Raw genomic sequence first — 22,885 nt, forward strand, 5'->3', positions numbered from 1 at the left:
GGAGGTAGCTCTGGCAATGATACAGCTGGGATGGGAAATTCTTGTGACTCTCCTCCTCTTTGCTAAGCATGGCTTGTCTACATTGGTGGAGCTTGTCCACCTGTGTACAGCTTGTCATGCCAATGATGAATTTTGAAATTGAATAAGCTTGTCTCGAATTTCAAACCTATCAAAATGGAAATTCCACTGCCTTCAGTAATTCTATATTTCCCTTTAACAGTACATTCTTGTCCTTCTATAGCCCTGCATTTCACAGGAACTCCTGAGCAATGATTATACAGACACTCATAATGGAAATTCATCTCTCCCAACCTCACACACTTTCTTCTCTTTACTTAGCTGAATTCATTAGCATCTTTCCAATCCTGTCACAAAATCCAGAGCGCCTTCAGGGAAGTCCCAATCACTCAGTGTAATAAAGTCTGATACAGTAAATCCTGAACACATCCAAGGAAGCCAGGGGGGGAGGAGGGGAGGAAAGGGACATGGTGAAAGTCTAGGCAGCTAGAGAAGCAGAGTCAGTTGCATTTCACAATAAGGAGTAATTAAAGCATTCAAAGGAGCAGATGGTCTGCAATTCCTTCTCCTTCTTCCCCCCCACCCATATTCCTGACCAGTAATACTCCTGTTTAATTGCATCCATAAAGGGTTTAATTACAGTGGCTAGCTCTCTCCATGGGGCTTCACTGAGGTACAGTAGCATCACCCTGGCTTCAGACTGCTTTCAAACAGGAGGGGATGACAGGGAGCAATGACAAGTAAAAAAGAAATTAAAAGAGTGAAGAGGAAAAAAAAAAAAGACTTAAAATGCACTTTATGCTGTTTCTCTCCTCTTCCCGGCTCATCTGCGACTGACCCTAGCTGGAGAAATCCTGGATCACGGGTCCCCCTAATAACACTGACCATTGTGGATCCGGAGAAAGGGAAGTATAGTAGAAAGTGAATTGGGGCTCCCATTTCTTACCCTGAGACGGACCACTTGAGTGACTGAAGGCTCATTTTCCCGGAGAGCCCCCAAATAGGATTCTTTCTGGAAGGTGGGGACATTATCGTTGACATCCAGAACGTTAATCCTCACTCGCCCTGTAGTCTCTTCCCCACCTCCGTCCCTGGCAATCACAGTCAGCGTGTAGCGCTGCATCGTTTCAAAGTCTAACCGGGCGATCAGCGTGATCATGCCTGTGTCTTTATCCAGGGAGAACCTGCCAAGCAAAAAAAAGAGGGGGAGCAGAGGAGTTACCAAGTCAAACCCTCATGTCAGGCAGACAGGAAACAGCAGCCTGAAACAACACCATAAGAAAGAGGCATAGAGGGAAATTGGAAAAGGTTTGATGCTGTGCGAATCATCTCATAGGTTCCTCCTGACCGTAACATTTCACAGTTCTATAGCCTCTTCCAACTGAGGATCTCATTGTACTTTTCAGACACTGATGCACCCTCAGCCTCTGGGTGGTAGGTGTTATTTACCCCATTTTACAGACAGAGCAAATGAGGCACCAGGAAAGTTAAAGCCAAACTCCTGAAGAAACTGAGGCACGAAGAGGTCAAAGACAAAATTTTCTAACTCTGCCACCCAAATCCACATTTAAACACTTAAATAAGAAACCTGATTTTCAAAGGGGCTGAGCAGCTGCAGCTCCCATTGAAGTCAATGGAATCATACCCAGGATAAATTTTGCCCCTTTTAAGCCTTATTGTCAATACCATATTCCTTCCATTGTAGCAAAGGATTCCCGGTCACTCACCCACAGCAGAAGTGCGTCCCATGTGTAGCTCTAATACTATCATAGAAGTTGTTCTTAAGTGTAGGTGTTGGCCTCAAGTTACATATTTGTGCAGCTAGGTCCTGATTAAGCAAAGCAATTAAGCATGTTTCTGTTTAAGCACAGGTTTAAGTCCTGTTGCTTTAGCAAGCCATAAAAACCTTCATCTAGTAATTCCTGTACTGAGCCCAATAACTTGCGGCTGAACAAGAGCCTATCTTTTAAAAAACACCCAGCCCAGATTTAAAGACTCCAAGTGATGGGACGATCCCGCACATCCCTTGGTAAATTGTTCCAAAAGTTAACTATCCTCACTGTTAAAATTTGCACTTTATTTCCAGTTTGAATATGTCAAGCCATAGATGATATTACACCTTTCTCTGATATATTAAAGCTCAGTCTAGTATCAGAAAATTTCTCTCTGTGCAGGTACTTATAGACTGCTTGAGTCTTCTCTTTGATAAATTAAGTAGATTGAGTTCTGTAAATCTCTCATTTTAAGCTGTGCCTGCCAAACCTGAAACCATTCTTGTAGTTTTTTTCTGAACCCTCTCCAATTTTTCACTATCCTTTTTCCAAGTATGGACACCAAAACCAGATACAGATCTGGACCGTTATGAACTGGCAGAGATGGCTGGGGGTGGCTTGAACAGTATCTGCACTTAGCATAGGGCTGATCCCATTGAAGTCAATGGAAGTTTTGCTATTCACCTCAATAGGAGTAGGATTAAGCCTTCTGTTATGATCCAGCCCTGTCTGTCCCTCAATTTATGAGCACCCAAATCACACAAGAAATTTAAATAGAAAACAAGACATGTAAAAACTGGAGTAGGCCTTCTATTAGGGTCAATTTGCCCTCCCTGAGACAGTTTATGGTAGCCTTTCTCTCAAGAGAGACTTCACAGATTAAAGTTACCAACATTCCAATTTTGTAAATTCATGGCAAGATTGAAAGGGGATTTTAAGGAAATGAAACTATCTGAGAAGGTTTGTCGCACTTACCTGTCAGGATCATCACTGAAAAAATAGCTGACTTTCCCATAAGTGCCCACATCATTGTCAGTTGCCTAAAAAAGTTTAAGTACAAAGGGAATATTAATAAGAAAGATGTTTATGAGAATTTCAACTTAAAAAGTAAATTCTTGATTAGGAAAACATTAAAAAAATCTATAGGAATTTTAATTCAACCTCTCCTTCCTATGGCTGCTGCACTGGTCAGATGGTTCCTTTGACATCCTTCTAGGTTACCTATGTGCTCCCTGTTGTCTAGGATTTCTTGCAGAAAGGGTGGGGGTACGGGGTTGTTACACTTTCCTCAGGACTTCCTCTGAGGGGATAATTATTTAACTCTGCTTTTCTGATCCTCCAACCTGCCATGACTACCTACAGCATGAGCTGCACCCAAAATCCATTCAAAGTGAGTATACAAATCCAGTGCTGCTTTCTGCCCCTTCTCCTTACAAGTGAATTAATAGGCTAACACCAGCGCAGGTTTTGTTAGCTGACATTTTTCATCTGATAAATCTGGGACTCAGATGTTTTTGCTTTCCTGAAACGTATTCTGTGCATGTCCCTGATTCATAGTCTGCCCTAGACAACAACATTCCATCAAATCCTCTTTACACCACTTCCACAAAACTTTAGCAGTAGGAAACTTTTCATATACTCTAACTTACATACCAAGAGCAGCTGGTAGAGTAAACAGTACACACAAAAATATACCTGTGAACAATGGGACATAATAAAAGACACAGAAAATTGAAAAGAACATTAATACAATAATTATGAAAGACAAACTGCTTGAATGGTCCATGATAAAATCCTGCAGAAAAAAAGCATTACAAAAATCCACACAATAATGAGGGGCAGTTACACTAACATGCGGTGGGGGTGGGTGATGATTCCAGAGAATATTGCAAGGCCTGATTTGCCAAGGAAAGGAAATAAGACATAAAAGTGTGGCGTTTACAGAGGGGAGTCATAGTCCATGTAACTGGGGTCAAGCAATCCTCAATTAAAAGTAGGTAAAAGGGCATTCCCATAGATTGGGCCATTTACTGTTCTCATTTCTCATGTTCAATGGCAACACTCATTGACGCCAGTCTCAATTACGTGAAGATGCAGAAGTACTGAAACTGAGAGTGAGGCACATTTTTACCATTTACTCAGCGTTGACAATGTACTTGGGGCCTTACAAAACACAGACATGGAGACAGATCCTGCCCCAAAGCTCTTCCAGTCCAAAATACAAGGCAAGCCAGAGAAGGGAACAATTTAAAGCTTTGATTTTTATGCCAACTCACTTTACGTGGCCTTACAAGGACAAAAGTAGAGGGAAAATACCAACAGGCATGTTCCACAGCAGATTGCATCATTCTGTATAATCTCATTTACATTTTCTATTCCCTGTTCAAATGTGACCTGGGAGACAGGTCAAACACATGAAAACTGGTTTTCACTCATCCTGGATCTTCACAACAGATCTGGCACTCAATGTCTTTTGGGACTAGTCCATTGTCACATTGTTTTATTTTTCCTTGATAGCAAGTGGAGTCACTGCGGTTTATCATTCAATACAAATATCTAGTAGAACATGCTGCAGTATGAAGGAAAGAAACAAAACCTATTCATTCATCTGAAATATGAAATCATATCCTGCTTTCCCACTTAGGGGCTCTTCTGATTCCTGCTGGAGGCCAGAGAAAGCTCCCATAGTTGTAACTTCCATGCTTACCCTCCACACTCCCTTAACAACCAATCTCTCTCTCCATGACTGAGGAGGATTAGACAGTCAATTTTCTCCCTTAAACTTCTGGACAAGTCACCAGTGGTCAATGCTAGATACTCACCCCAGCCCACAATTTTCATGGTGTTGGTTTTTTTAAATTAGAGGATCCAAAATACCAGTTCTCAGATAAGTAAGAACCCAATTCTGAAAAGTATTTTCCTGGAAAAAAAGGATGGCTCCAATGGTTAGGGCCTGGGACTCTGCACACTCTACACGCAGGAATTCTGTGGCAGAGCAAGGAACCACGAGATGTTGGGCAAACCACTTAGTCTCTCACTGCCTCAGTTCCCCTTCTCTGAAAAGACACTATTAGCACTCACCTACCTCACTGGAGTGTTGTGAGGATAAATACATCAAAAGCACTGAGATACCATGATAATGGGAGCCAAGTAAGTATCAAAGGTGCACAGATAGAATCCTAACTGGATACTTAAGGTTCCCTTTTTGTAGTAGCAACAGACACGTAATAGGAAAACCTTTGCAAAAACTGTCCTACTTCAATACCCCCATGATCACTTTTTCTGCACTTTTATGTTCCTGAATTATCCAAACAACAGTAGACACCATTCACTGTCAATATTTCACCATAACAATAAAATGCAGACTCTGAAAGGGACAGCTTCATGGTCTATAGGTCAGGCTGGAAAACTCAATCTCGTTACAACAAAAGATTCAAATCATAGTAGGGTCAACTCAGCTCTTTACCCTTCCAAGGTAGCTAACATGAGTGACATGCAATTCTTTGTGTGTGGGGCCCGTCAAGTGAAACCTTAACAATAAAAAAACCTCACCCTGGATATTAAAGATCCCAAAGTACTTTTAGTAAGAGGAGAGATATGCCCTGTTGCCCTTATTCCAAAGTCTCCCCTTTTCCACTGATGTGCCAAGTGCCCCCAGAGGGATCTGCACTGCAATCATGCTCATGCATATGGTAGCTCATAAATACATAAGAAGATATATGGGGACAAAATGTAAAATGTCACTGTGAAGTGCATGCACCAACTACCCAAAAAACATAGTTTTTAATTATCCTGGAATTCTTACACATTCCTTGAGAGAGAGGGATACTGGCAGTATGAGAGACACACATGAACACAACCTCTTTTAGAGCCACACAGTGTTCTGAAAGGAAAATTATGCAATGTTGCAAATGCCTCTTTGTTTAGAAAGGTAAATTTTCTTTATGTAAGAAGCAGTTTGGTTAGGACACAAGGGGGAAAGAGGGGGCTGAGCCGCTGTTACTGTACTTTTAGCTCCTAGCAGAATCTGAGGCCTTTCACCATCAGCAGCCCATCCATGTAAATCGTTTGGAGCTGTGACAGGTTTTGCAGGCTGACCATGGCAAAATAATAACAACCTTCCCAGCAAAATGTGTAAAACTCAAAGTGTCACTCTGGGTGAGCAAGGCAAGATTTGTGGATGTTTTAAAGTCTTTTCTCTAATGAATATATAAAATATGTATGAATGGCAGCAAAGGAAAAGGACCAGAAAATTTTATTTTAAAATGAGAAAAGTGGAATAAAAATCCCAAACTATCTTTTTTTTTTTAATGTCTTTTCTAAATTGAGCCCTTGTCTGGGTTTCTTTGGTTCCAGTGGAACGGGGAAAGGCAGGGGCAGAAACACATTTCATTTCATAATGCCATCAAAGGGCTGTATTTTAGGGCTGGCATGGAATAGAACCCTCTCCTGCAACCTTCATGATTTATATGCCCTTGATTATCCTTGATAGAACAGATGTCCAAGAGTATCACAGAAGGAGGAAACCCCTTTAACGGTGCTTAGCTTGCCTAACAGTTATGGGAGTGGGGAGGAAGAAAGGGGTATGAACAGAGAGAGAGAGAAGGAAGAGGAGGAGAAAGTGTGAAAATTAACTGGAAAGAAATCATATATTTCTCAAATGCCTTCCCAACTCAGGCAGTAAGTTCTTAATGCCTAATGCTAGTTGAGTGACACTCCAGCAGTGCACACCTTTAGCACCTGCTAGTACATTTAGCTGAACAGCCTTCTGCCTACTAAATGCTGTAATGTTTGATTTATTTATTCTGTACATTATAATTTCATTAAGCAAACCACCCCCTGCCTTTAATTACCACCCAGTAGCCAGGGAGAATCCCACCAGGAGACTGATGATTCTGAAAGAGTCTCTCTCTCTCAATTCAGGCTGAAATCACTGAGGAGGCCTCTTACTACACACAGAGCCTGCCTCTAGAAAGAAGCGGGAAGCTTTCAATTGCACTCAGCAAATACTGCATGGGGAACTGGATGTCCTGGGGAACTGTGCGGTCCTGGCTGCTTTGTTTGCAGTTGGTGCTGCAGGATGTAGCATTTACACTGAAGCTGTGATGGAAAATGCCTCTGAAGTGGGTTCTTTGTTGAATTAAGTTCCACTTAGTTGAGGCAAGGGAACCAGACCCCTAAATGTAACAGGGGACGGTGTTGCAATCAGTCTCCCCTTCCTTAGTCCAAGCACATGTCTCACTTCATTTTCCCCTCACAGTGGGGAGTAGCTGACACAAAACATTTATTTCTCTTACAAGCACAGCTCCCGCCACAATAAGCAAGGAGAGGTTCCTTACCAGACTACCTACATATTTTTCCCTCCTATGAATGAAAGTCCTAGAGGAGGAGTATGAAGGAACAAAAGGGAAACCTTTGCAGGAAATGTCTCTGGTTTTGTTCTAATTCACAGCACCCTTCTTGAAGGGCACATCACAGTGCTCCATCCATGTCCCTAATCATTCTGCATTAAAGAGGCACCCTCAATGCAGAGGATCAGAGCTTTGTCAGACAGGAAGGAGGACAAACAAAAGTAATTACTGCTTGACTCCCTGTTCCTTCTTTCCCTTTTCTTCATTCAACCTCCCATCCATCTACAGTAACTCCTCACTTAACGTAGTTATGTTCCTGAAAAATGCTACTTTAAGCAAAACAATGTTAAGCGAATCCAATTTCCCCATAAGAATTAATGTAAATGGGGGGGGGGGGGAGGGTTAGGTTCCAAGAATTTTTTTTTCGCCAGACAAAAGACTTTATATACATATACAGTATACATTTTAAATAATTTTAAACAAACAATTTAATACTATACTCACCAATGATGATTATGAAGCTTGGTTGAGGCAGGGGCGTAGCAGGGTGGGGGCGTGGGAGCTTGCCCCGCTTCGCCCGCCCGGCGTTCCAGCCAGGGAGCGGGGTTGGGGGCCTGCTGGGCGGAGCAGGGCAAGCCAAACAACCTTATAACAGAACATTGCGCGACTTTACACGAGTATGTTCTCTAAGAGATCAGCAACCTAATAACTAAACAATGTTAACCAGGATGACTAAGTGAGGAGTTACTGCATTCAGTAGAACTGCTGTTTGGTCTGGTCAGGATTGCCCCGTAGGAAACCCACATACCTATCAATTTGTGACAGCTCAGCTCCCCCCAGCAAGCCTTCCAGGTGTTTATCCTCCTCTGCCAGCTGGAAGCTGAGAGGTTGCAATTTCCTGCTGGGGTAATCGTCCCGCATGGTCTTTCAGCCTCAGGCTTCAGTTTTTCTTGGCTCAGAACTTGGCTTTGAGAAAGGGTTCCCTAAAGTCTCAGACCAAATGCATTCCACCCCATTAGGGAGAAGGCTAATGAGCAGTCACACAAACAGCAGATTCCTCATTTTTGATCCAACCTCATCTTTGCACAGAGAGCTTTCAGGCTGCCCTGAGTTAATGTGGCCAGTACATCTATCCACATGTGTCCAGATGGCCCTTCAGCCAAATGGTTCTCAGAGCCCCAACTGTTCACTGAGAGGGAATGGATTTTTGGCTACCCCTTTATACAGCACATTAGTACCCACTTTAGCAGGCTGTTCACAAATGAAATAGCACAAGGTGACAAATTCTGTGCATTCCAGGTTCCCTTTATATACTATTAGTATTATTGTTTTAATCAAAGATCCCCTCTTCAGTTCTTGTTGCTCCTGTCTCTTGCTCTGTTCAAATTCATTTCCGGTCAGTCTCTCTAACAAATCCACCATGATTGCTAGCTATATTACACAAATGTGGCATGGGGAATGAACAGAACCTGGACCTTCTGCTCCAAAAACACAGGCTTCTGTAACTCCAGGGACAAGAAATTCTCCATGAATTACTATGTTGCTTTCAGTTTCAGAGTTTATTTAGGCCAAGCTTGTAAATGCCAGGCACACTTTGGTCGTTGCTGTTACAAAGTGTCTAATAAATAAATATTTTCAAAACTTAAAATAAGTTAAAAATAAAAGCTAAATTCATGCCTATGGTATCAATTCATGCCACTGAAAACAATGGAGTTTCAGCAGCATACCATGTGCCTCAGTGGATCTATTTTTGCTAAATTGGATTAAATGGGAAGGTGATCCAGCCATATTTGTTGTGGGCCCACGGATGGTGAATTCAGGATGAATCAATGCAGACCTCAGAAATCTGCATGTTGTACACTTACTGAAAACATCCTGTGTTATGGTGACTCTGTAACCACACAGCAGCCATCCGACTCAGAGAGAGATCATCTTTTATGTTAGGCCCTCAAGATCCCCGTTATCGCAGACACAGTCACCCGTTTTGATAAACACTGCAATTCAGTTTGAGGCACCAGCTCTAGTTCCTGGGTCAGGAAAAATATCACTCTGCTGGTGTTAAGAAAAGGAAAAGAGTACATCTGAAATTGCACATGTTCAGCAGAAATCTTCATTATTTCTCCTCTCTTTCTGGGGTTAGGTTGGAGGATTTTTACTGCTGTTGAGCGTGAAAAAGTAATAGCACTAAGCATAGAGAGCAGGCAAATGTTGTGCAAGCTTCACACACATTGCTCGGATATTACACCTCAATTTTGACATGCAATACCCCCCATTATTTCAGTCCTGGGCTCCCACACAGCTCTGCCAGTGCACATCAATCTTTAGCACTCTAATAGTCCCGCCCTAGGCCTCTCTTGAGCAGAGACCGCCAATCATACTACTCTTGTAGAGTGGATTCATGGGGCGCAATTCTTATCTTACACTGATGTAAATCAGGAGTAACTTAATTGAAGTAAATGGAGTTACACTGGTGAAACTGAGATCAGAATCAGATCCCTTCTGGGGAAAACTGCACTTTATAACGCATGCGCACATCTATACATTTTTACCATGCATGTTCAAGTCTTTATTTTAAGTGGTAGAGACTGCTACAGCTAAGTTGCATGTTCTTTTCCATTTTAATTGCACCATCTTCCATTTGCTTATTACTTTCCCAAACTTCCACATAATACACTGAAATTTTCTAAGGGTTGTCACTGCTCAAAGATAAATCTGCACAGAAATCAGTTACCCTTTATTTAAAAACAAAGAGTGAAAAATTACCCTTTACTCATTCTTAACAAAAAGGGACACCGTCATAGGACCTAACCACATCAACCACACCATCCAGGGCTCGTTCACTTGCACATCTACCAATGTGATATATGCCATCATGTGTCAGCAGTGCCCCTCTGCCATGTACATTAGCCAAACCGGACAGTCTCTTCGCAAAAAAATAAATGGACATAAATCTGACATCAGCAATCATAACATTCAAAAACCAGTAGGAGAACACTTCAATCTCTCTGGTCACTCAATAAACAGATCTCAAAGTGGCAATTCTTCAACAAAAAAAACTTCAAAAACAGACTCCAACGTGAAGCTGCAGAACTGGAATTAATTTGCAAACTAGATACCATCAGATTAGGCCTGAATAAAGACTGGGAGTGGTTGGGTCATTACAAAACATAAATTTAATTTCCCCAATACTAATTTCTGCCTACTGTTACTCACACCTTATTGTCAACTGTCTGTAATGGGCCACTCTCATTACCACTACAAAAGTGATTTTTTCCTCCCTTGGTATCCTGCTGTTAATTGAATTGTCTTGTTAGACCGACCTAACACTTGCTAAAGCAACCCACATCCTTTCATGTATTTATACCTGCTCCTGTATCTTTTACTTCATACATCTGATGAAGTGGGTTCTAGCCCACAAAAGCTTATGCCCAAATAAATTTGTTAGTCTCTAAGGTGCCACAAGGACTCCTCGTTTTTTTTCTGCCCCCGCCCCCCCCAGCAAATTCAAATCTTGCTGTTAAATTTTTTGCTTTGTTTTGTTTTTAAGAGCTCTACAGCTGAAATGATGGGGTAGAAACATTAAATTTGGGAAATAAAAGTCAGTGCTAAGCATGAATGCCTTGGGAGCGTTTCTTGTGACAACAGGGTTTAAATTCACCACATTAGGATCCAGTGACAACTCACACTTTGCACATGTGAAGCACAATTAGAATGGGATTTTGTCACTCAACTTGTCAGGTGAACCAACCTAGACAGCAGTTTGTTTATGTATTGGGGGGGGGGGGGGGCAATTTAGCTGCATAATGAAAAGGGTCCTTTGAAACACAGTTATATTAGGTACCAAAATGCTTTTAAGGGTGGAATTTTCAAAAGCACCTAATAGGACCTGTGTTCCTGTTAGTTTCAGGTGCTTTAGAAAAATCACACTCTTAAAAACATTTTGGTATCAAACATTTTTTTGTTAGTAATAAAACAGCTTGATGCAACTGAATCTTTGCACTCTGACATCTATAGGACAGATATTATCATTGCTATAACAACATCTATATTTTACTGTGAAAAGATCAGACCATTATTATTAAAAAGTCTCCATATACACATAGGTACTGCTTGTCATTTTCAACGGACATGAGATTACACCAAAGCCTAGGATCTGAACATTCTTTGACCTTACAGGGTCTGAAAACCTGATCCACTCTAGTTTTCCATGTGCACGTCAATAATATCATGCCCAGAGGTGAAAGTAAGCCGGTACACCCCGGTACGGTGTACTGGTAAGAGCCGGTGGGCCGTACCGGGACTGGCTTTCCCAGACAGCAATTTAAAGACCTGGGGTAACGGCAGCAGGGTTCTGGCAGGGATTTAAAGGGCCCCGGAGCTCCAGCCGCCATCGCCCCGGCCCTTTAAATCCCCGCCAGAGCTCTGCTGCTGAAGCCCTGGGGTAGCGGTGGCAGCCCCAGGCCCTTTAAAACTCTGCCAGAGCCCCACGGTAGCAGTGGCAGCTGGAAGCCCCCAGAACTCCTCAGTGATTTAAATGGCCTGGGGCTCCAGCTGCGGTAGCAGCAGCTGGAGCCCTGGGCCCTTTAAATCCCCCCGAGCTGGTAACTTGGGCGTGATTTAAAGGGCCCCAGGTTCCCAGCCACCACTACCGCAGCTGGAGCCCCAGGCCCTTTAAATCAAGATTTAAAGGGCCCGGGGATTTAAGGCCCTGCCTCTTCTGGTTAAGGCCACGCCTCTTCCAGTTGAGGCCATGCCTCCCTGCTCAGGACTCCAGCGTACCAGTAAGTCCTCTAACTTACTTTCACCCCTGATCATGCCTATCCAGGAAAAGGATTTTTCCTATGTATGCCATGCCAAGGATTTTCGAAGGATATTCACTGTGGGTGCCCATCTTCTTCAAATACTTTTGCTCTCCAGTTGCAATACTTGGTGTGTTCCCCTCATCCTGCCATGATCTTTAGATGTATTATATTCGTTAATGACTTGCTTTGTGGGGGACTCATCAGATGTGTGAGAGTCATCTTGGCAGCTGTTTAGGTGAGAAAATTACAGAACCAAGCTGAACAGCCCCGACATCCAGCCTGCCAATCAAGTGACACTGAAGTCTGATATGAGGGGGCATGAACTTTTAGATATTAATTTACAAGGTGTTCTTTATTTACAACTTGCTATGATAAAATCTTTCAAAAAATAAAGTATAGACCATTTCTTTTTCCCCAGAGCTTCCCCTCGGGAATTAGGAAATGGAACATTCCATAAACTCTTAAAAACAATGAAAGAGGAGGGGTTTTTTTTGCCTGTCGGAGCCCAGTGTTTAACCAACCATCACTTTGTTTCCTAAACCCCAAGTGCAGCGTAAAAGGACAGTAACAGTCAGATAAGAAGGCTTTTCAGAATGCTTGGATTGGCCGGTGATGAGGTAATGATTTATAACAGGCTTGACAATGCTACTGGGGGCTGGCATTACCAGCAAAACTAATTCCCTCATTTGGCCCTTTATAATTGCATTTGTAAGTGCTTATTTCAGTGATGGACAATGCTGGGGAAGTGTAATTTTCTTCTGCTGACAAAAAACCAACCAGGGGAAAAAAGAAGGTTAAAAGAAGGTTAGTGTAGTACAAGGTGAGAAGAGCTGCTCCACGGGGCCGCGGCATGTTGAATGTGAACTTTGGCAGCCCCTAGAGATATCAAAACCATGCTCTGTGCAGAGCTTAATTCTGTGATTTCCCAGCATGTAAAACAAAACTACTAACAAATTGCACAGAAAGAGTCGTTGGCAATTTTCATGGCTGATTTCCTTCCTTCTGAAAAAAACCCTTCTCCTTCTCCAGCATTTTCCACACACTTGAGTGGCAGAAATGCAAGCCCAGGTAGTAGCTCTGATGCACCCAGCCTGCTGGCTCAGAAACGGCTTATGTTACATGTGCTAGCTACTCCAGGACAGTGCTAGCATGTTATTGCCATGCTAAAATACCAGCAAGCTGCTGAGGTAAACAACACTTGGCACTTTCAGTTGTAATTGTTTCTAATGGATACAATGAGCCCAATTCTCTTTTCCCTTAAACGAGTTTTCCAGAGTAACGTCAGTAGCATTACTTCTGATTTACACCAGTGTAAATGAGAGGAGAATCAGGCTCAGTGGATGTTCTGGTGATGACAGGCCAATGTCATGTGGTGTGCACACTCCTATCTCACACAGAGGCAACCAGGGAAATAATACAGGTTCCTGCTGTGTGTGACAGGAGACATGAAAAGGAAGAACACACACTTTGGACATATTTAATTTTTGTCGTTGTCATAATGTTTACCTTACAGAACCTTTTAGCTTTAAGGATGAAGTTCCTTAGTGGTTCCTAGCCCACAGGGAAGGACACAGAACTACTGGGGATTCTAAATCTGATTAGCAAAGTTACCACAAGGACTGAATAAGAAACCCACACACTCACACTGGAGGACATGCAAACACACAGAGAACCACTTACTGGGTTTACATACCCCTACGTGATTCCTGGGCTTCAGCTCTGCCCCATTTCCCCTGCCTCCCCCGCACCTCCCAACACACACACAGCCCTAACAATCGGATGCCAGATACAAGAGGGAAAAAAAAGCAGCTGGGTGGATGATTCTAGGGGGTCCACATCAAGAATTAATCAAATGTTTTTATGGCTGTTCATTTCCTGCACAAAATATTCAAATACAGGCGAGTTGCATCATACGCACATTTAACGTACGTGAATTCAACTACACGTGCTTGACAAAAAAAAAAAAAGAAAAAACAACAAGATACCTGTAAATAGTGCAGGCGGTTCCACCCACCATTCCACTCAGTGAGAGGATGCTCCAGAGTGAGCGTGAGATGGGAGACGTGAATCTGCTGTTTCCTCAGTTGGTCTCAGTTCCCACGTGCCTCTCATAGTGTGAGCATCTTGCCGCCCTGAATGTGATTCTAGTGTTTAAAGATACATATTTTTCATACAACATGGCCCCTAAACGCAAGCCAACTACTTCATCTGGTGCTCAACTGAAGAAATAGCGATCTGTTCCAATGCTGGAGGAAAAACTGGCTGTGTTAGACTTATTGAGAGACAGTATGTCAGTCTTCAACGTGGTGCGTAAATATGGCCGCAAAGAATCTAGCATCCATGCCATCAAGATTTGAGAGAGAGAAATTCGTCAAGCCATGGCATCAAGTGCTCCAATAACTGCTAAGGTGACGAGCCAGGTGTGTGATAAGACTTTAGTGAAGACTGAAAAGGGATTAAACTTATGGTTGGAAGACATGAATCGTAAATGTGTGCCTATCGATGGCAACACGTTGCGAGAAAAGGCTCTTAGCCTCTATGCGCTGTTCAAACCTCCCGCCAAAGAGGGACAGCCTTCTGTTGAGAAGGAATTCAAAGCCAGCCAAGGTTGGCTTCACAGTTTTAGGAACTGCTTCAACCTCAAAACCGTGCAGACTACTGGTGAAGCTGCATCTGCCAATGAAGAGGCAGCAAAAGCCTACCCCAAACAATTAAAGAAAATCATAGAAGAAAAGCGCTATCTTCTGGAACAAGTTTTTAATGCTGACGAGACTGGGCTCTTCTGGAAAAAAATGCCCAACCACACTTACACTTCGAAATCAGAAAGACAAGCCCCTGGCTTCAAAGCAGCTAAAGACTGTGTGACTGTGTTATTTTGTGGCAATGTGGCTGGGCGTTTAATAAAGATGGGCTTGCTCTACAGGGCTGCAAATCCCCGTGCCCTAAAAGGCAAGAACAAAAATCTCCTGCCTGTGTTCTGGCAATCAAATAAAAAGGCTTGGGTGACAGCAGCATTATTTCTGGATTGGTTCTACAAGTGTTTCATTCCGGAGGTCAAGCAGTACCTCGAAGAGAAAAGGCTTGACTTTAAAGTGTTGCTGATCATAGACAATGCTCCTGGCCACCCTGTGGCACTCCAGTTTGTGCATACCAATGTTGAAGTCGTCCTTCTCCCCCCAAATACCACCTCCATCCTCCAACCTCTCGACCAAGACATGATTCGCTGTTTCAAGGCCACATACATGAGGCTTACGTTCTCATGGATACGTAGCGCTATGGATGCTGATCCCAATCTTAATATGATGGAGTGTTGGAAGTCCTTCAACATTGCTGATGACATCACTTATATTAAACAGGAAATGGATGCAATCAAGCCGGAAACAGTCAATGCATGTTGGCGAACCCTATGGAAAGAATGTGTGAATGATTTAAAGAGTTTCCCAACCATTGACAAAGAAGTGAAACGCATTGTTCAGGTGGCCAGGCAAGTGGGTGGTGATGGCTTCATCAACATCCTTGAGGAAGAAATTGAAGAATTAATTGAGAGCCATAGAGAAACACTGACTAATGAAGAGTTAGAGGAACTGATAAAATTGTCTACAGAAGACGAAGATGACGATGACGAACAGGAAGAGCCAGCAAATTGGAATCTTCATAAATTTGCTGAAATGTTCCAAGCAGCAAAACACTTGAATGATTTAATTTCTGAATACGATCCCTCTATGGAATGAAGCCTCAAAATCACACGTAGTCTTATGGACGATTTGAGACTGTATCAAGAAATGTTTGAGCGGCTCAAGAGACAACAGTGACAGTTGCTGATCACCATGTTTTTCAAGGAAAAACAACCAGCAGCAGATGAGCGTATGCAATCAACTTCTTGAGCTGAACCAGAGTCAACCACTTTGTCTATGACTCACTCTCCGTCACCCAAGCTCTCTGTCACCTCCATCTCCTGGATCGACATCAAGCCCTGACGACCCCCTGTAATTACCCCCCTGTAATTAAAAATACAGTACTGTAAAATTATAGTTTGCATATGTACTCTTTATTATATACTGTACATTGCTGTATACATTATACATTTATACATATTACTGTACAGGGTTGTATACACAAAACAATGTACAGTATACTGTACTTTATTGGGCGATTTAAGGGATTTTCAAGGGTAATTTTGACTATACGTGATTTTCACCTTACACGCTGACTTTAGAACCTAACCCCCGCATAAGATGCGACTCCACTGTAGGGTCTGCCCTGTGTCACCTGCAAAGGTCAAACTGAAAACATGGGTCTATATCTGTACTTTTATGAGCTGTCACCGCTGCAGTCCATTTCTAGAGACCATTTATGTACAGTCAAACTCCAGAAGAGTGCCAGAAAGACAAGATCTAAAGAAGACAAAGGAGTAATTCCCTGAACCACACTGCAGTGAATTAATATGCTCATGAGACACTGTGCAGCTACACTGTGTAACATGTGTGTACTGTGAGTTATATTTGTGGATAGAGACTAGCATATTGTGGGTACTACCATAATACAAACACATTTTACATGTATGTGTGTATAAAGCATACATCTATACAAATATACACACAGAGGCACATCCCCTTCTCTTCTGGGTAGTTTTATCTTAATATATAAATATCTCTTGTACTCTCCCACAGACCACACACACAGTGATACATATATTCAAAAATACCTCCTCACACATTCACACCCCCCAGCCAATGCACAAACATTCCCTTCTCAAACATACCTATCTTGCACACATGTGCGTTCTCGCAACACCTTACACCTGTCACACATGCATATACTTTCCCCCCTCCATTCCTAGGCACCTATCACCCATACACACCAGCAGGAAGCTTGTGATGGGAATCAGCATGAGAGCAGCTGCTACTCTAGACCTGCTACAAGACAAAAGTGGAAGCCAAAGCTGTAGAGCAGTTCTGCTCTTGTGCACAAATCTGCAGAAAAAGGCATGTCGTACAATTTGTTCAGGAAACAATAGCAATGTTTGACATGTCATAAGGATTGATGGAGCAGAAATTTACATGGGAGAATGCATTTTTAAACAGCTCCACGGAGCCCTGGTGTTTTGCCGGTAATGGTTTCAACATTCATCATTCACTGAGCCCCACTGAGTAACTCCTTAAAGGACATAAGATTAACTCTACTCACAGCAGCTTCAGGGAGGCACAAAGAGATGAGGAAGGAAAGAATTTAAAGATACAGAAGCATTTTCTACAAACAATGGAAGCAGAAGAATGTCTAGACTGTGAGAGCCCTTTAAACTACACCCTCTAAGCTCTGACAGTGCTTCTTGAATGCTTCCTCCACTGCCATGTTCACCCATCATCAATATGGAGGGACCCTCCCAATTAAAAGGTTAGATTAGCAGCCTTCTAATGAACACTTAACCCTTATGTGGTCACAATGTGCAGCAGTGGATGTTTTCGAAGTACTGCCCAGATATCAATTCATCTTCGCTGCATCCCTGTGAGAGAGGGAATATTACCCCACACCCATTTTATAGCTCAGGAAAAAAGCTCAAATAATGTACCCAAGGCCACAGAGTGGGGATTAAAATCCAGGAGTGCCCTATGTTGAATCCGCTAGACTACGCGGCCTTCTATTCGCTGCCCCTGACTGAATCTCCTGTGACCAACTCTCTAAAGACATCTGCAGGATCTCTTATGGAACATCTATATCCTGAGGTCCCCCAATCCTCAGAAACATGCCTGCATGGGGAAGGGGAGGGGTGGAACACTGAACGTACCTCAGTATAAGAAACAAAAATGCAGACAGACACACGTATGCACAATCCTCTGCTGCAACCAGTGTAGCGTGCATCACAATGTCTACACCAGGGGTCGGCAACCTTTGAGAAGTGGCATGCCAAGTCTTCATTAATTAAAGGTTTTACATGCCAGAAATAAATTTTACATTTACAGGGGCCCCCCAACGGAACCCCAGACTGGTAGCGGGCTGAGTGCTGTTGGTCTGAGGTTCCGTCTGCCGCCCGTGCTGCCAGTCTGAGCTTCCGTCTGCTGGCCCCTGCCAGCCGGGGTCCCGGCCACTAGCCCCGCTCAGCCTGCTGCCGGCCCGGGGTTCTGTCCATCCAGGCCGGCAGCGGGATGAGCGGGGCCGGCGGCTAGGACCCCGGCTGGCAGCAGAGTGCCACTAAAAATCAGCTCACCTGCTGCCTTTGGCACGCGTGCCATAGGTTGCCGACCCCTGGTCTACACTGATTAAATACCTGCGGCTGGCCTTTGTCAGCTGACTGGGGCTCAGGTTTTGGGGCTCAGGCTGTAAAATTGCAATGTCGTCATTTGGGCTCAGGTTGGAGCCTGGGTTCTGGGACCCTACCCCCTCGTAGGAGTTCGAGTCCCAGAGGGCACACTGTGCTTGTGAGTACCACTGTGTTTGAGGCACACTGGGCAGATACTTCCTTGCAGCTTTGCTGAACCTCCTGTGATAACTTCATTGATCTAACAGATGATCTACCGGAACCAACCTGCCCCAAAGTGAGAGAATTCAGCCTCACTGCTCATTTGGTCTGGGCTCCCCATTTCTGCTGATAGATTTCACCTGTAACCTAGAGGGAAACCTTCCCCAGCTCGCTTTTTCTGGAATGAGATGGAAACTCTTCCCTCCCACACCCCAAGTTAAACATGGTTTGCCATGGAAATGGATCTTTGAGGTGATTGGCTAGCAAAAATACAGTGGAAGAATAATTAATTCCCTTTGACTTGGAGGAACATGCTATGGAGTGGATGTGAACTTGTAGGGTCCTGCTACAAGATGTTCTCATAATTAGAAATGAAAAAAGCCCTGAAGAGGTGGAAGGAGAAAATGTTATCTAGGAAAATAATGTTCCCATTCCTATTGAATCCCCATTACTGGGACTGGGGAGAAGGATAGCCACAAGCTGGAAGTGTGTGGGGTAGGGTAAGGAGTAGGAGAGGGCAAAGGATGGACTAATGGGAGGAAATGGAAGAGGTGAGAGGAGAGGAAGGACAGGAAGACAGAGAGGATGGGACAGTGAGAGAAGAAATGCCAGGGGATAGAAGTGGGAGGGAGTTGCTGCGGGTTTGCAATTTAATCCTAAAAACCATCTCACCAAATCTGGAACACAGCACATACTGTATAATGAAGCCATAAATAAAATCATCCCTTGCGGAGATTTAATTCAGCAAATCAAATGAAATTTAACCCCTCACATGCAGTTCCTTGACCAGGTCATTTAAAAAAAGAATGCATGTTTTTCTGAGAGGGAAGGTGACCAGCCCACCCTTTCCCTTTGTGGCGCACACACTCTTGAGGGAAAGGGTCCAGTTTCAGATATTATTGTTATTAATAATTGCTGTCAAAGTGCTCAGTGCTGTACAAGAGACAGATATCACGTCAGTCTGCAACCTGGAGAGCTTGCAATCTAGCAGAGAGACACAGAAAAGACAGGATGGACTGGGAGACTCAGAGGAATGAATTACCTTCATTCATTGCAGCTCCGTCCAACGGGAAAACCCCCTTCCCACAAACTGAATCTCCCATGTTTGAAAGTATGACGAGTTTGATGTCTCTCTTCTCTGTCACCGCATGGGGCATGGTCATAGCTGACTCTAGCTTAAGGAAATAGGGAAGGCTGAATGACAAAAGTCAAACCCCAATCCCTCCCTCGCACTTCTCCTCCACTGCCTGCTACCTGAGCATAACCCACACAGGCTTCACCCACCAGATGTAACAGTAGCCACCAGTCAATGGATATGGATCATGTAACCTAGTAGGGTATAACCTTTTGTAGCCTACCACGTCGCCTGACACAGGCTGTTGTTATAGAAGAGCATAGTCCTTTGACATTGTGACTTGGCATCCTTACACCAGCCCTCTGTTCATTTGCCTTTCAGAAACTGCTGGAAGAAAGATGACAGAAAAATACTGAGAGACTGGAGGAAAAGGGTTTGGGCATCTTTTTTGGGGGGTGAGGATCTCCCAACCTTTCCACTTCTGAAATCATCTTGGAGTCTCCCTTCACGTTGACATTATCGGGTTATACACGTCAGAAAATGTTGCACAGGAAAAACCACGTCTGAGTAATCACGAGGACTCTCACTTCTAATTGCAAAACACAGAGATTTGCCTGTCAGCATGGCTAGTGCCTGCTGGTTGACTCCAGATCAGTGTTCTGTCCAGCATGATGGGGACTCAGTCTGGGACTCTGAGTGCTACTGGAATACTCAAACAAACAAACCAACTAATAATAAACGATACATCAAGAATGTCATAATAAGAAGGTTGAAATGATGATCACAGCTGCTAAGCAGATGTGGAGGAGGGGCTGGATTATCTGGGGAAAAGATGTCCCAAGAGGAATGAGGTGCATAAAGCCTTAGGTATATCACCGAGAAATGTTAAGGGTAAAATTTTCAAAAGGGCATGAGTTACTCAGGAGCCTATGTCCCATTGACAGTCAAAGAAAATCTACTCTTCTGTCACTGCCTTTGGGGAGGCTTGGTTCAAGCTTTGTCCAGGGAGCAAGAGAGACAGAGAGTCTGCATGGAGGAGGAAAAGCCGGCACTGTCATACCTGGTGAACCCCTGCTGGACACAGACAACAAATTAATGACACTTGTGGCCTCTCCTGTGCAGCCCGCATTGCATGCATGACAAATGACCCTGGCAGGGGTGATCTTTACAGAGGGAGGGTGTGTGTGTGTGTGTCTTTATTCTCCTTCCTGCCTCTCCTCCTCATCATCGGTTGCATCCGATGAAGTGAGCTGTAGCTCACGAAAGCTTATGCTCAAATAAATTTGTTAGTCTCTAAGGTGCCACAAGTCCTCCTGTTCTTTTTGCGAATACAGACTAACACGACTGCTACTCTGAAACCTCCTAATCAATAGCAATTCTAAGCAATACATATCAACTAAAAATAACCCTTCCCCTGAAAGTCTACAGCTGCTGAGAGTATGGCCATGATATTTGTTTAAAAAAAGGGGGATTCTGTTCATGCCACAACTGGAGGCTACAAGGAGTAGGGCTAGGGAGAGAAAGGAATGAGACAGCAGCCACAACAACCCCAGCTGATGAGAGAATTCCATTTAAGATAGGTTTCAGAGTAACAGCCGTGTTAGTCTGTATTCACAAAAAGAAAAGGAGGACTTGTGGCACCTTAGAGACTAACCAATTTATTTGAGCATAAGCTTTCGTGAGCTACAGCTCCGATGAAGTGAACTGTAGCTCACGAAAGCTTATGCTCAAATAAATTGGTTAGTCTCTAAGGTGCCACAAGTCCTCCTTTTCCATTTAAGATGTCACTCTGCAGGCCTGCCCAGGCAAAAGGAATGAAGCCTGACACTAGGGCTGTTAGATAAAGGAGTTCCCAGGTTTGTTTGTTATTGTTGGGGGGGTTTTAGTCTCTTTTTTATTTAAAAACCAGGAAATAAAAATTGATGGGGAGCAAATTGCTTTGGCCAGAAGCTCTCTGCTTAAAAGAGTTGTAGCAAGAAAGCAATTACCTAACGTCAAAAACCTGTCAAAGCATCAGTGTGACCTGCCAGCCTCCTGGTGATACTCTGTGGGGTGAGCAGCAGCGAAATGGGACCATGAAAAAGGAACGAGGTCTGTCTACAGTATGTCAAATTGCCTGCCTGGCTGAAAATACTCCAGTCCACCTCTCACAGAGTCTTAATCTTTAACATGGAATGTTGGGCCTTAGCCATGAAAAGGAGGAGCAAAAGGAAGATTCCCCTTCGCCCCTTTTGTAGGCTTTTTTAGGAATTAATTTGGGCAAAGGCATTGTCTTATATTCACTCAGTTGTACAACACAGTTAGCTGTGCTCTGTACCACAGCCACTTTGCTCTGTGCCTCATTACTGATCTGAGGAACCATTTCCAGAGATGAAAGCGTAGTTAACTCTCTTCAGACTGCCGACAAAGGGGCAATCAGTATCAGTTCCAACAGGAGTTTCGTGGACATTTTTCCACTAGGAACTAGATTTGAGAGTCACACTGACCAATGAATGACCCATCATCAAGTAGTAATACCTTGCATTACTGATCAAAGCCAAATTCATGAAAGTGACTTAGAAATGAAAAGCTCTGAATTCCCATATGAGCTTGCCAAGCCATCCAATCCCACACCACTGGGCAACTTCAAAGCAATATTCGAGAGGTGAAACATTTTACGTGGCAACTTATGATCATAACTGACCAGACTCAGACCAACATCCTAGAGTTAAAAAGGTTACAGATGTCACCGTTTGTTCCCCAGACATCCATTTCCCTCATCTTGGCCACAGCTGAACCAGGATCTAGTGATGGTTAGTTCTTCTATGTACTGCTACCAGGCTCCAGCATCACCCAAACTTCATCACTGTTTCTAGAATGTTAGCGAACAAATAGCTCTTCCGTAAAATATCTGTCGGAAGTTGGTGTACTAGCAAATAGCTCTAGTGATATTCACTGAATATTGTACTCCCTGAAAAGCAGCATACACACTGATTGTAACACAACTGGATATTTGGAAAGAGAGAGACTGAATAGTTAACCGGGGGAATAATCATTTGGATACAAAAACAGATCAATATCTGGTAGGAATTCCACTTAAACTATTATAAATTCCGCAAATGAAAACGACATCTTCCCCAGTATCACTTTCAGGAACCTCTGTCTTTCTGTGTCATCTAAAGAGTGGAACCTGGGCAGGAGATTATAATCAGGAGCTACCAGAGATGACCTGCTGATCAGAATTAGTGAGCTGGAGAAGTGTAAAGATGATTGGTTGGGGGAGAGGGAGGAGGAGAGGAAAGAAGCAGGGAATCGAGGCGATGGAGGGCTGCTAAGAGCAGGACACTGTGAAAATTTGAAGTGGTGCTTGAGCAACCTGAGAGTGCAGAGTCTGAAAGGATGTGGGGGGTTAAAAGTAAACTAACAACCCC

General features: G+C 43.5%; 1 protein-coding gene across 2 annotated transcripts in view; it reads right to left on the minus strand.

Moving 5' to 3' along the window:
• The window catches only part of CDH23 (cadherin related 23), a 514,496-nt gene that overhangs the window by 184,153 nt on the left and 307,458 nt on the right, over nucleotides 1-22,885 (minus strand). For both annotated transcript variants that reach the window (XM_037904844.2, XM_043551833.1), the window contains exons 14-15: nucleotides 2,766-2,830; nucleotides 965-1,202 (exon numbers count right to left, since the gene is read on the minus strand). In XM_037904844.2, coding sequence (XP_037760772.2) covers nucleotides 965-1,202; nucleotides 2,766-2,830 — 303 coding nt within the window. The remainder of the gene's footprint in view (nucleotides 1-964; nucleotides 1,203-2,765; nucleotides 2,831-22,885) is intronic.

This window comes from Chelonia mydas, chromosome 7 (genome assembly GCF_015237465.2).
Source record: "Chelonia mydas isolate rCheMyd1 chromosome 7, rCheMyd1.pri.v2, whole genome shotgun sequence".
In the NCBI taxonomy this organism is placed as follows: domain Eukaryota; kingdom Metazoa; phylum Chordata; order Testudines; family Cheloniidae; genus Chelonia; species Chelonia mydas.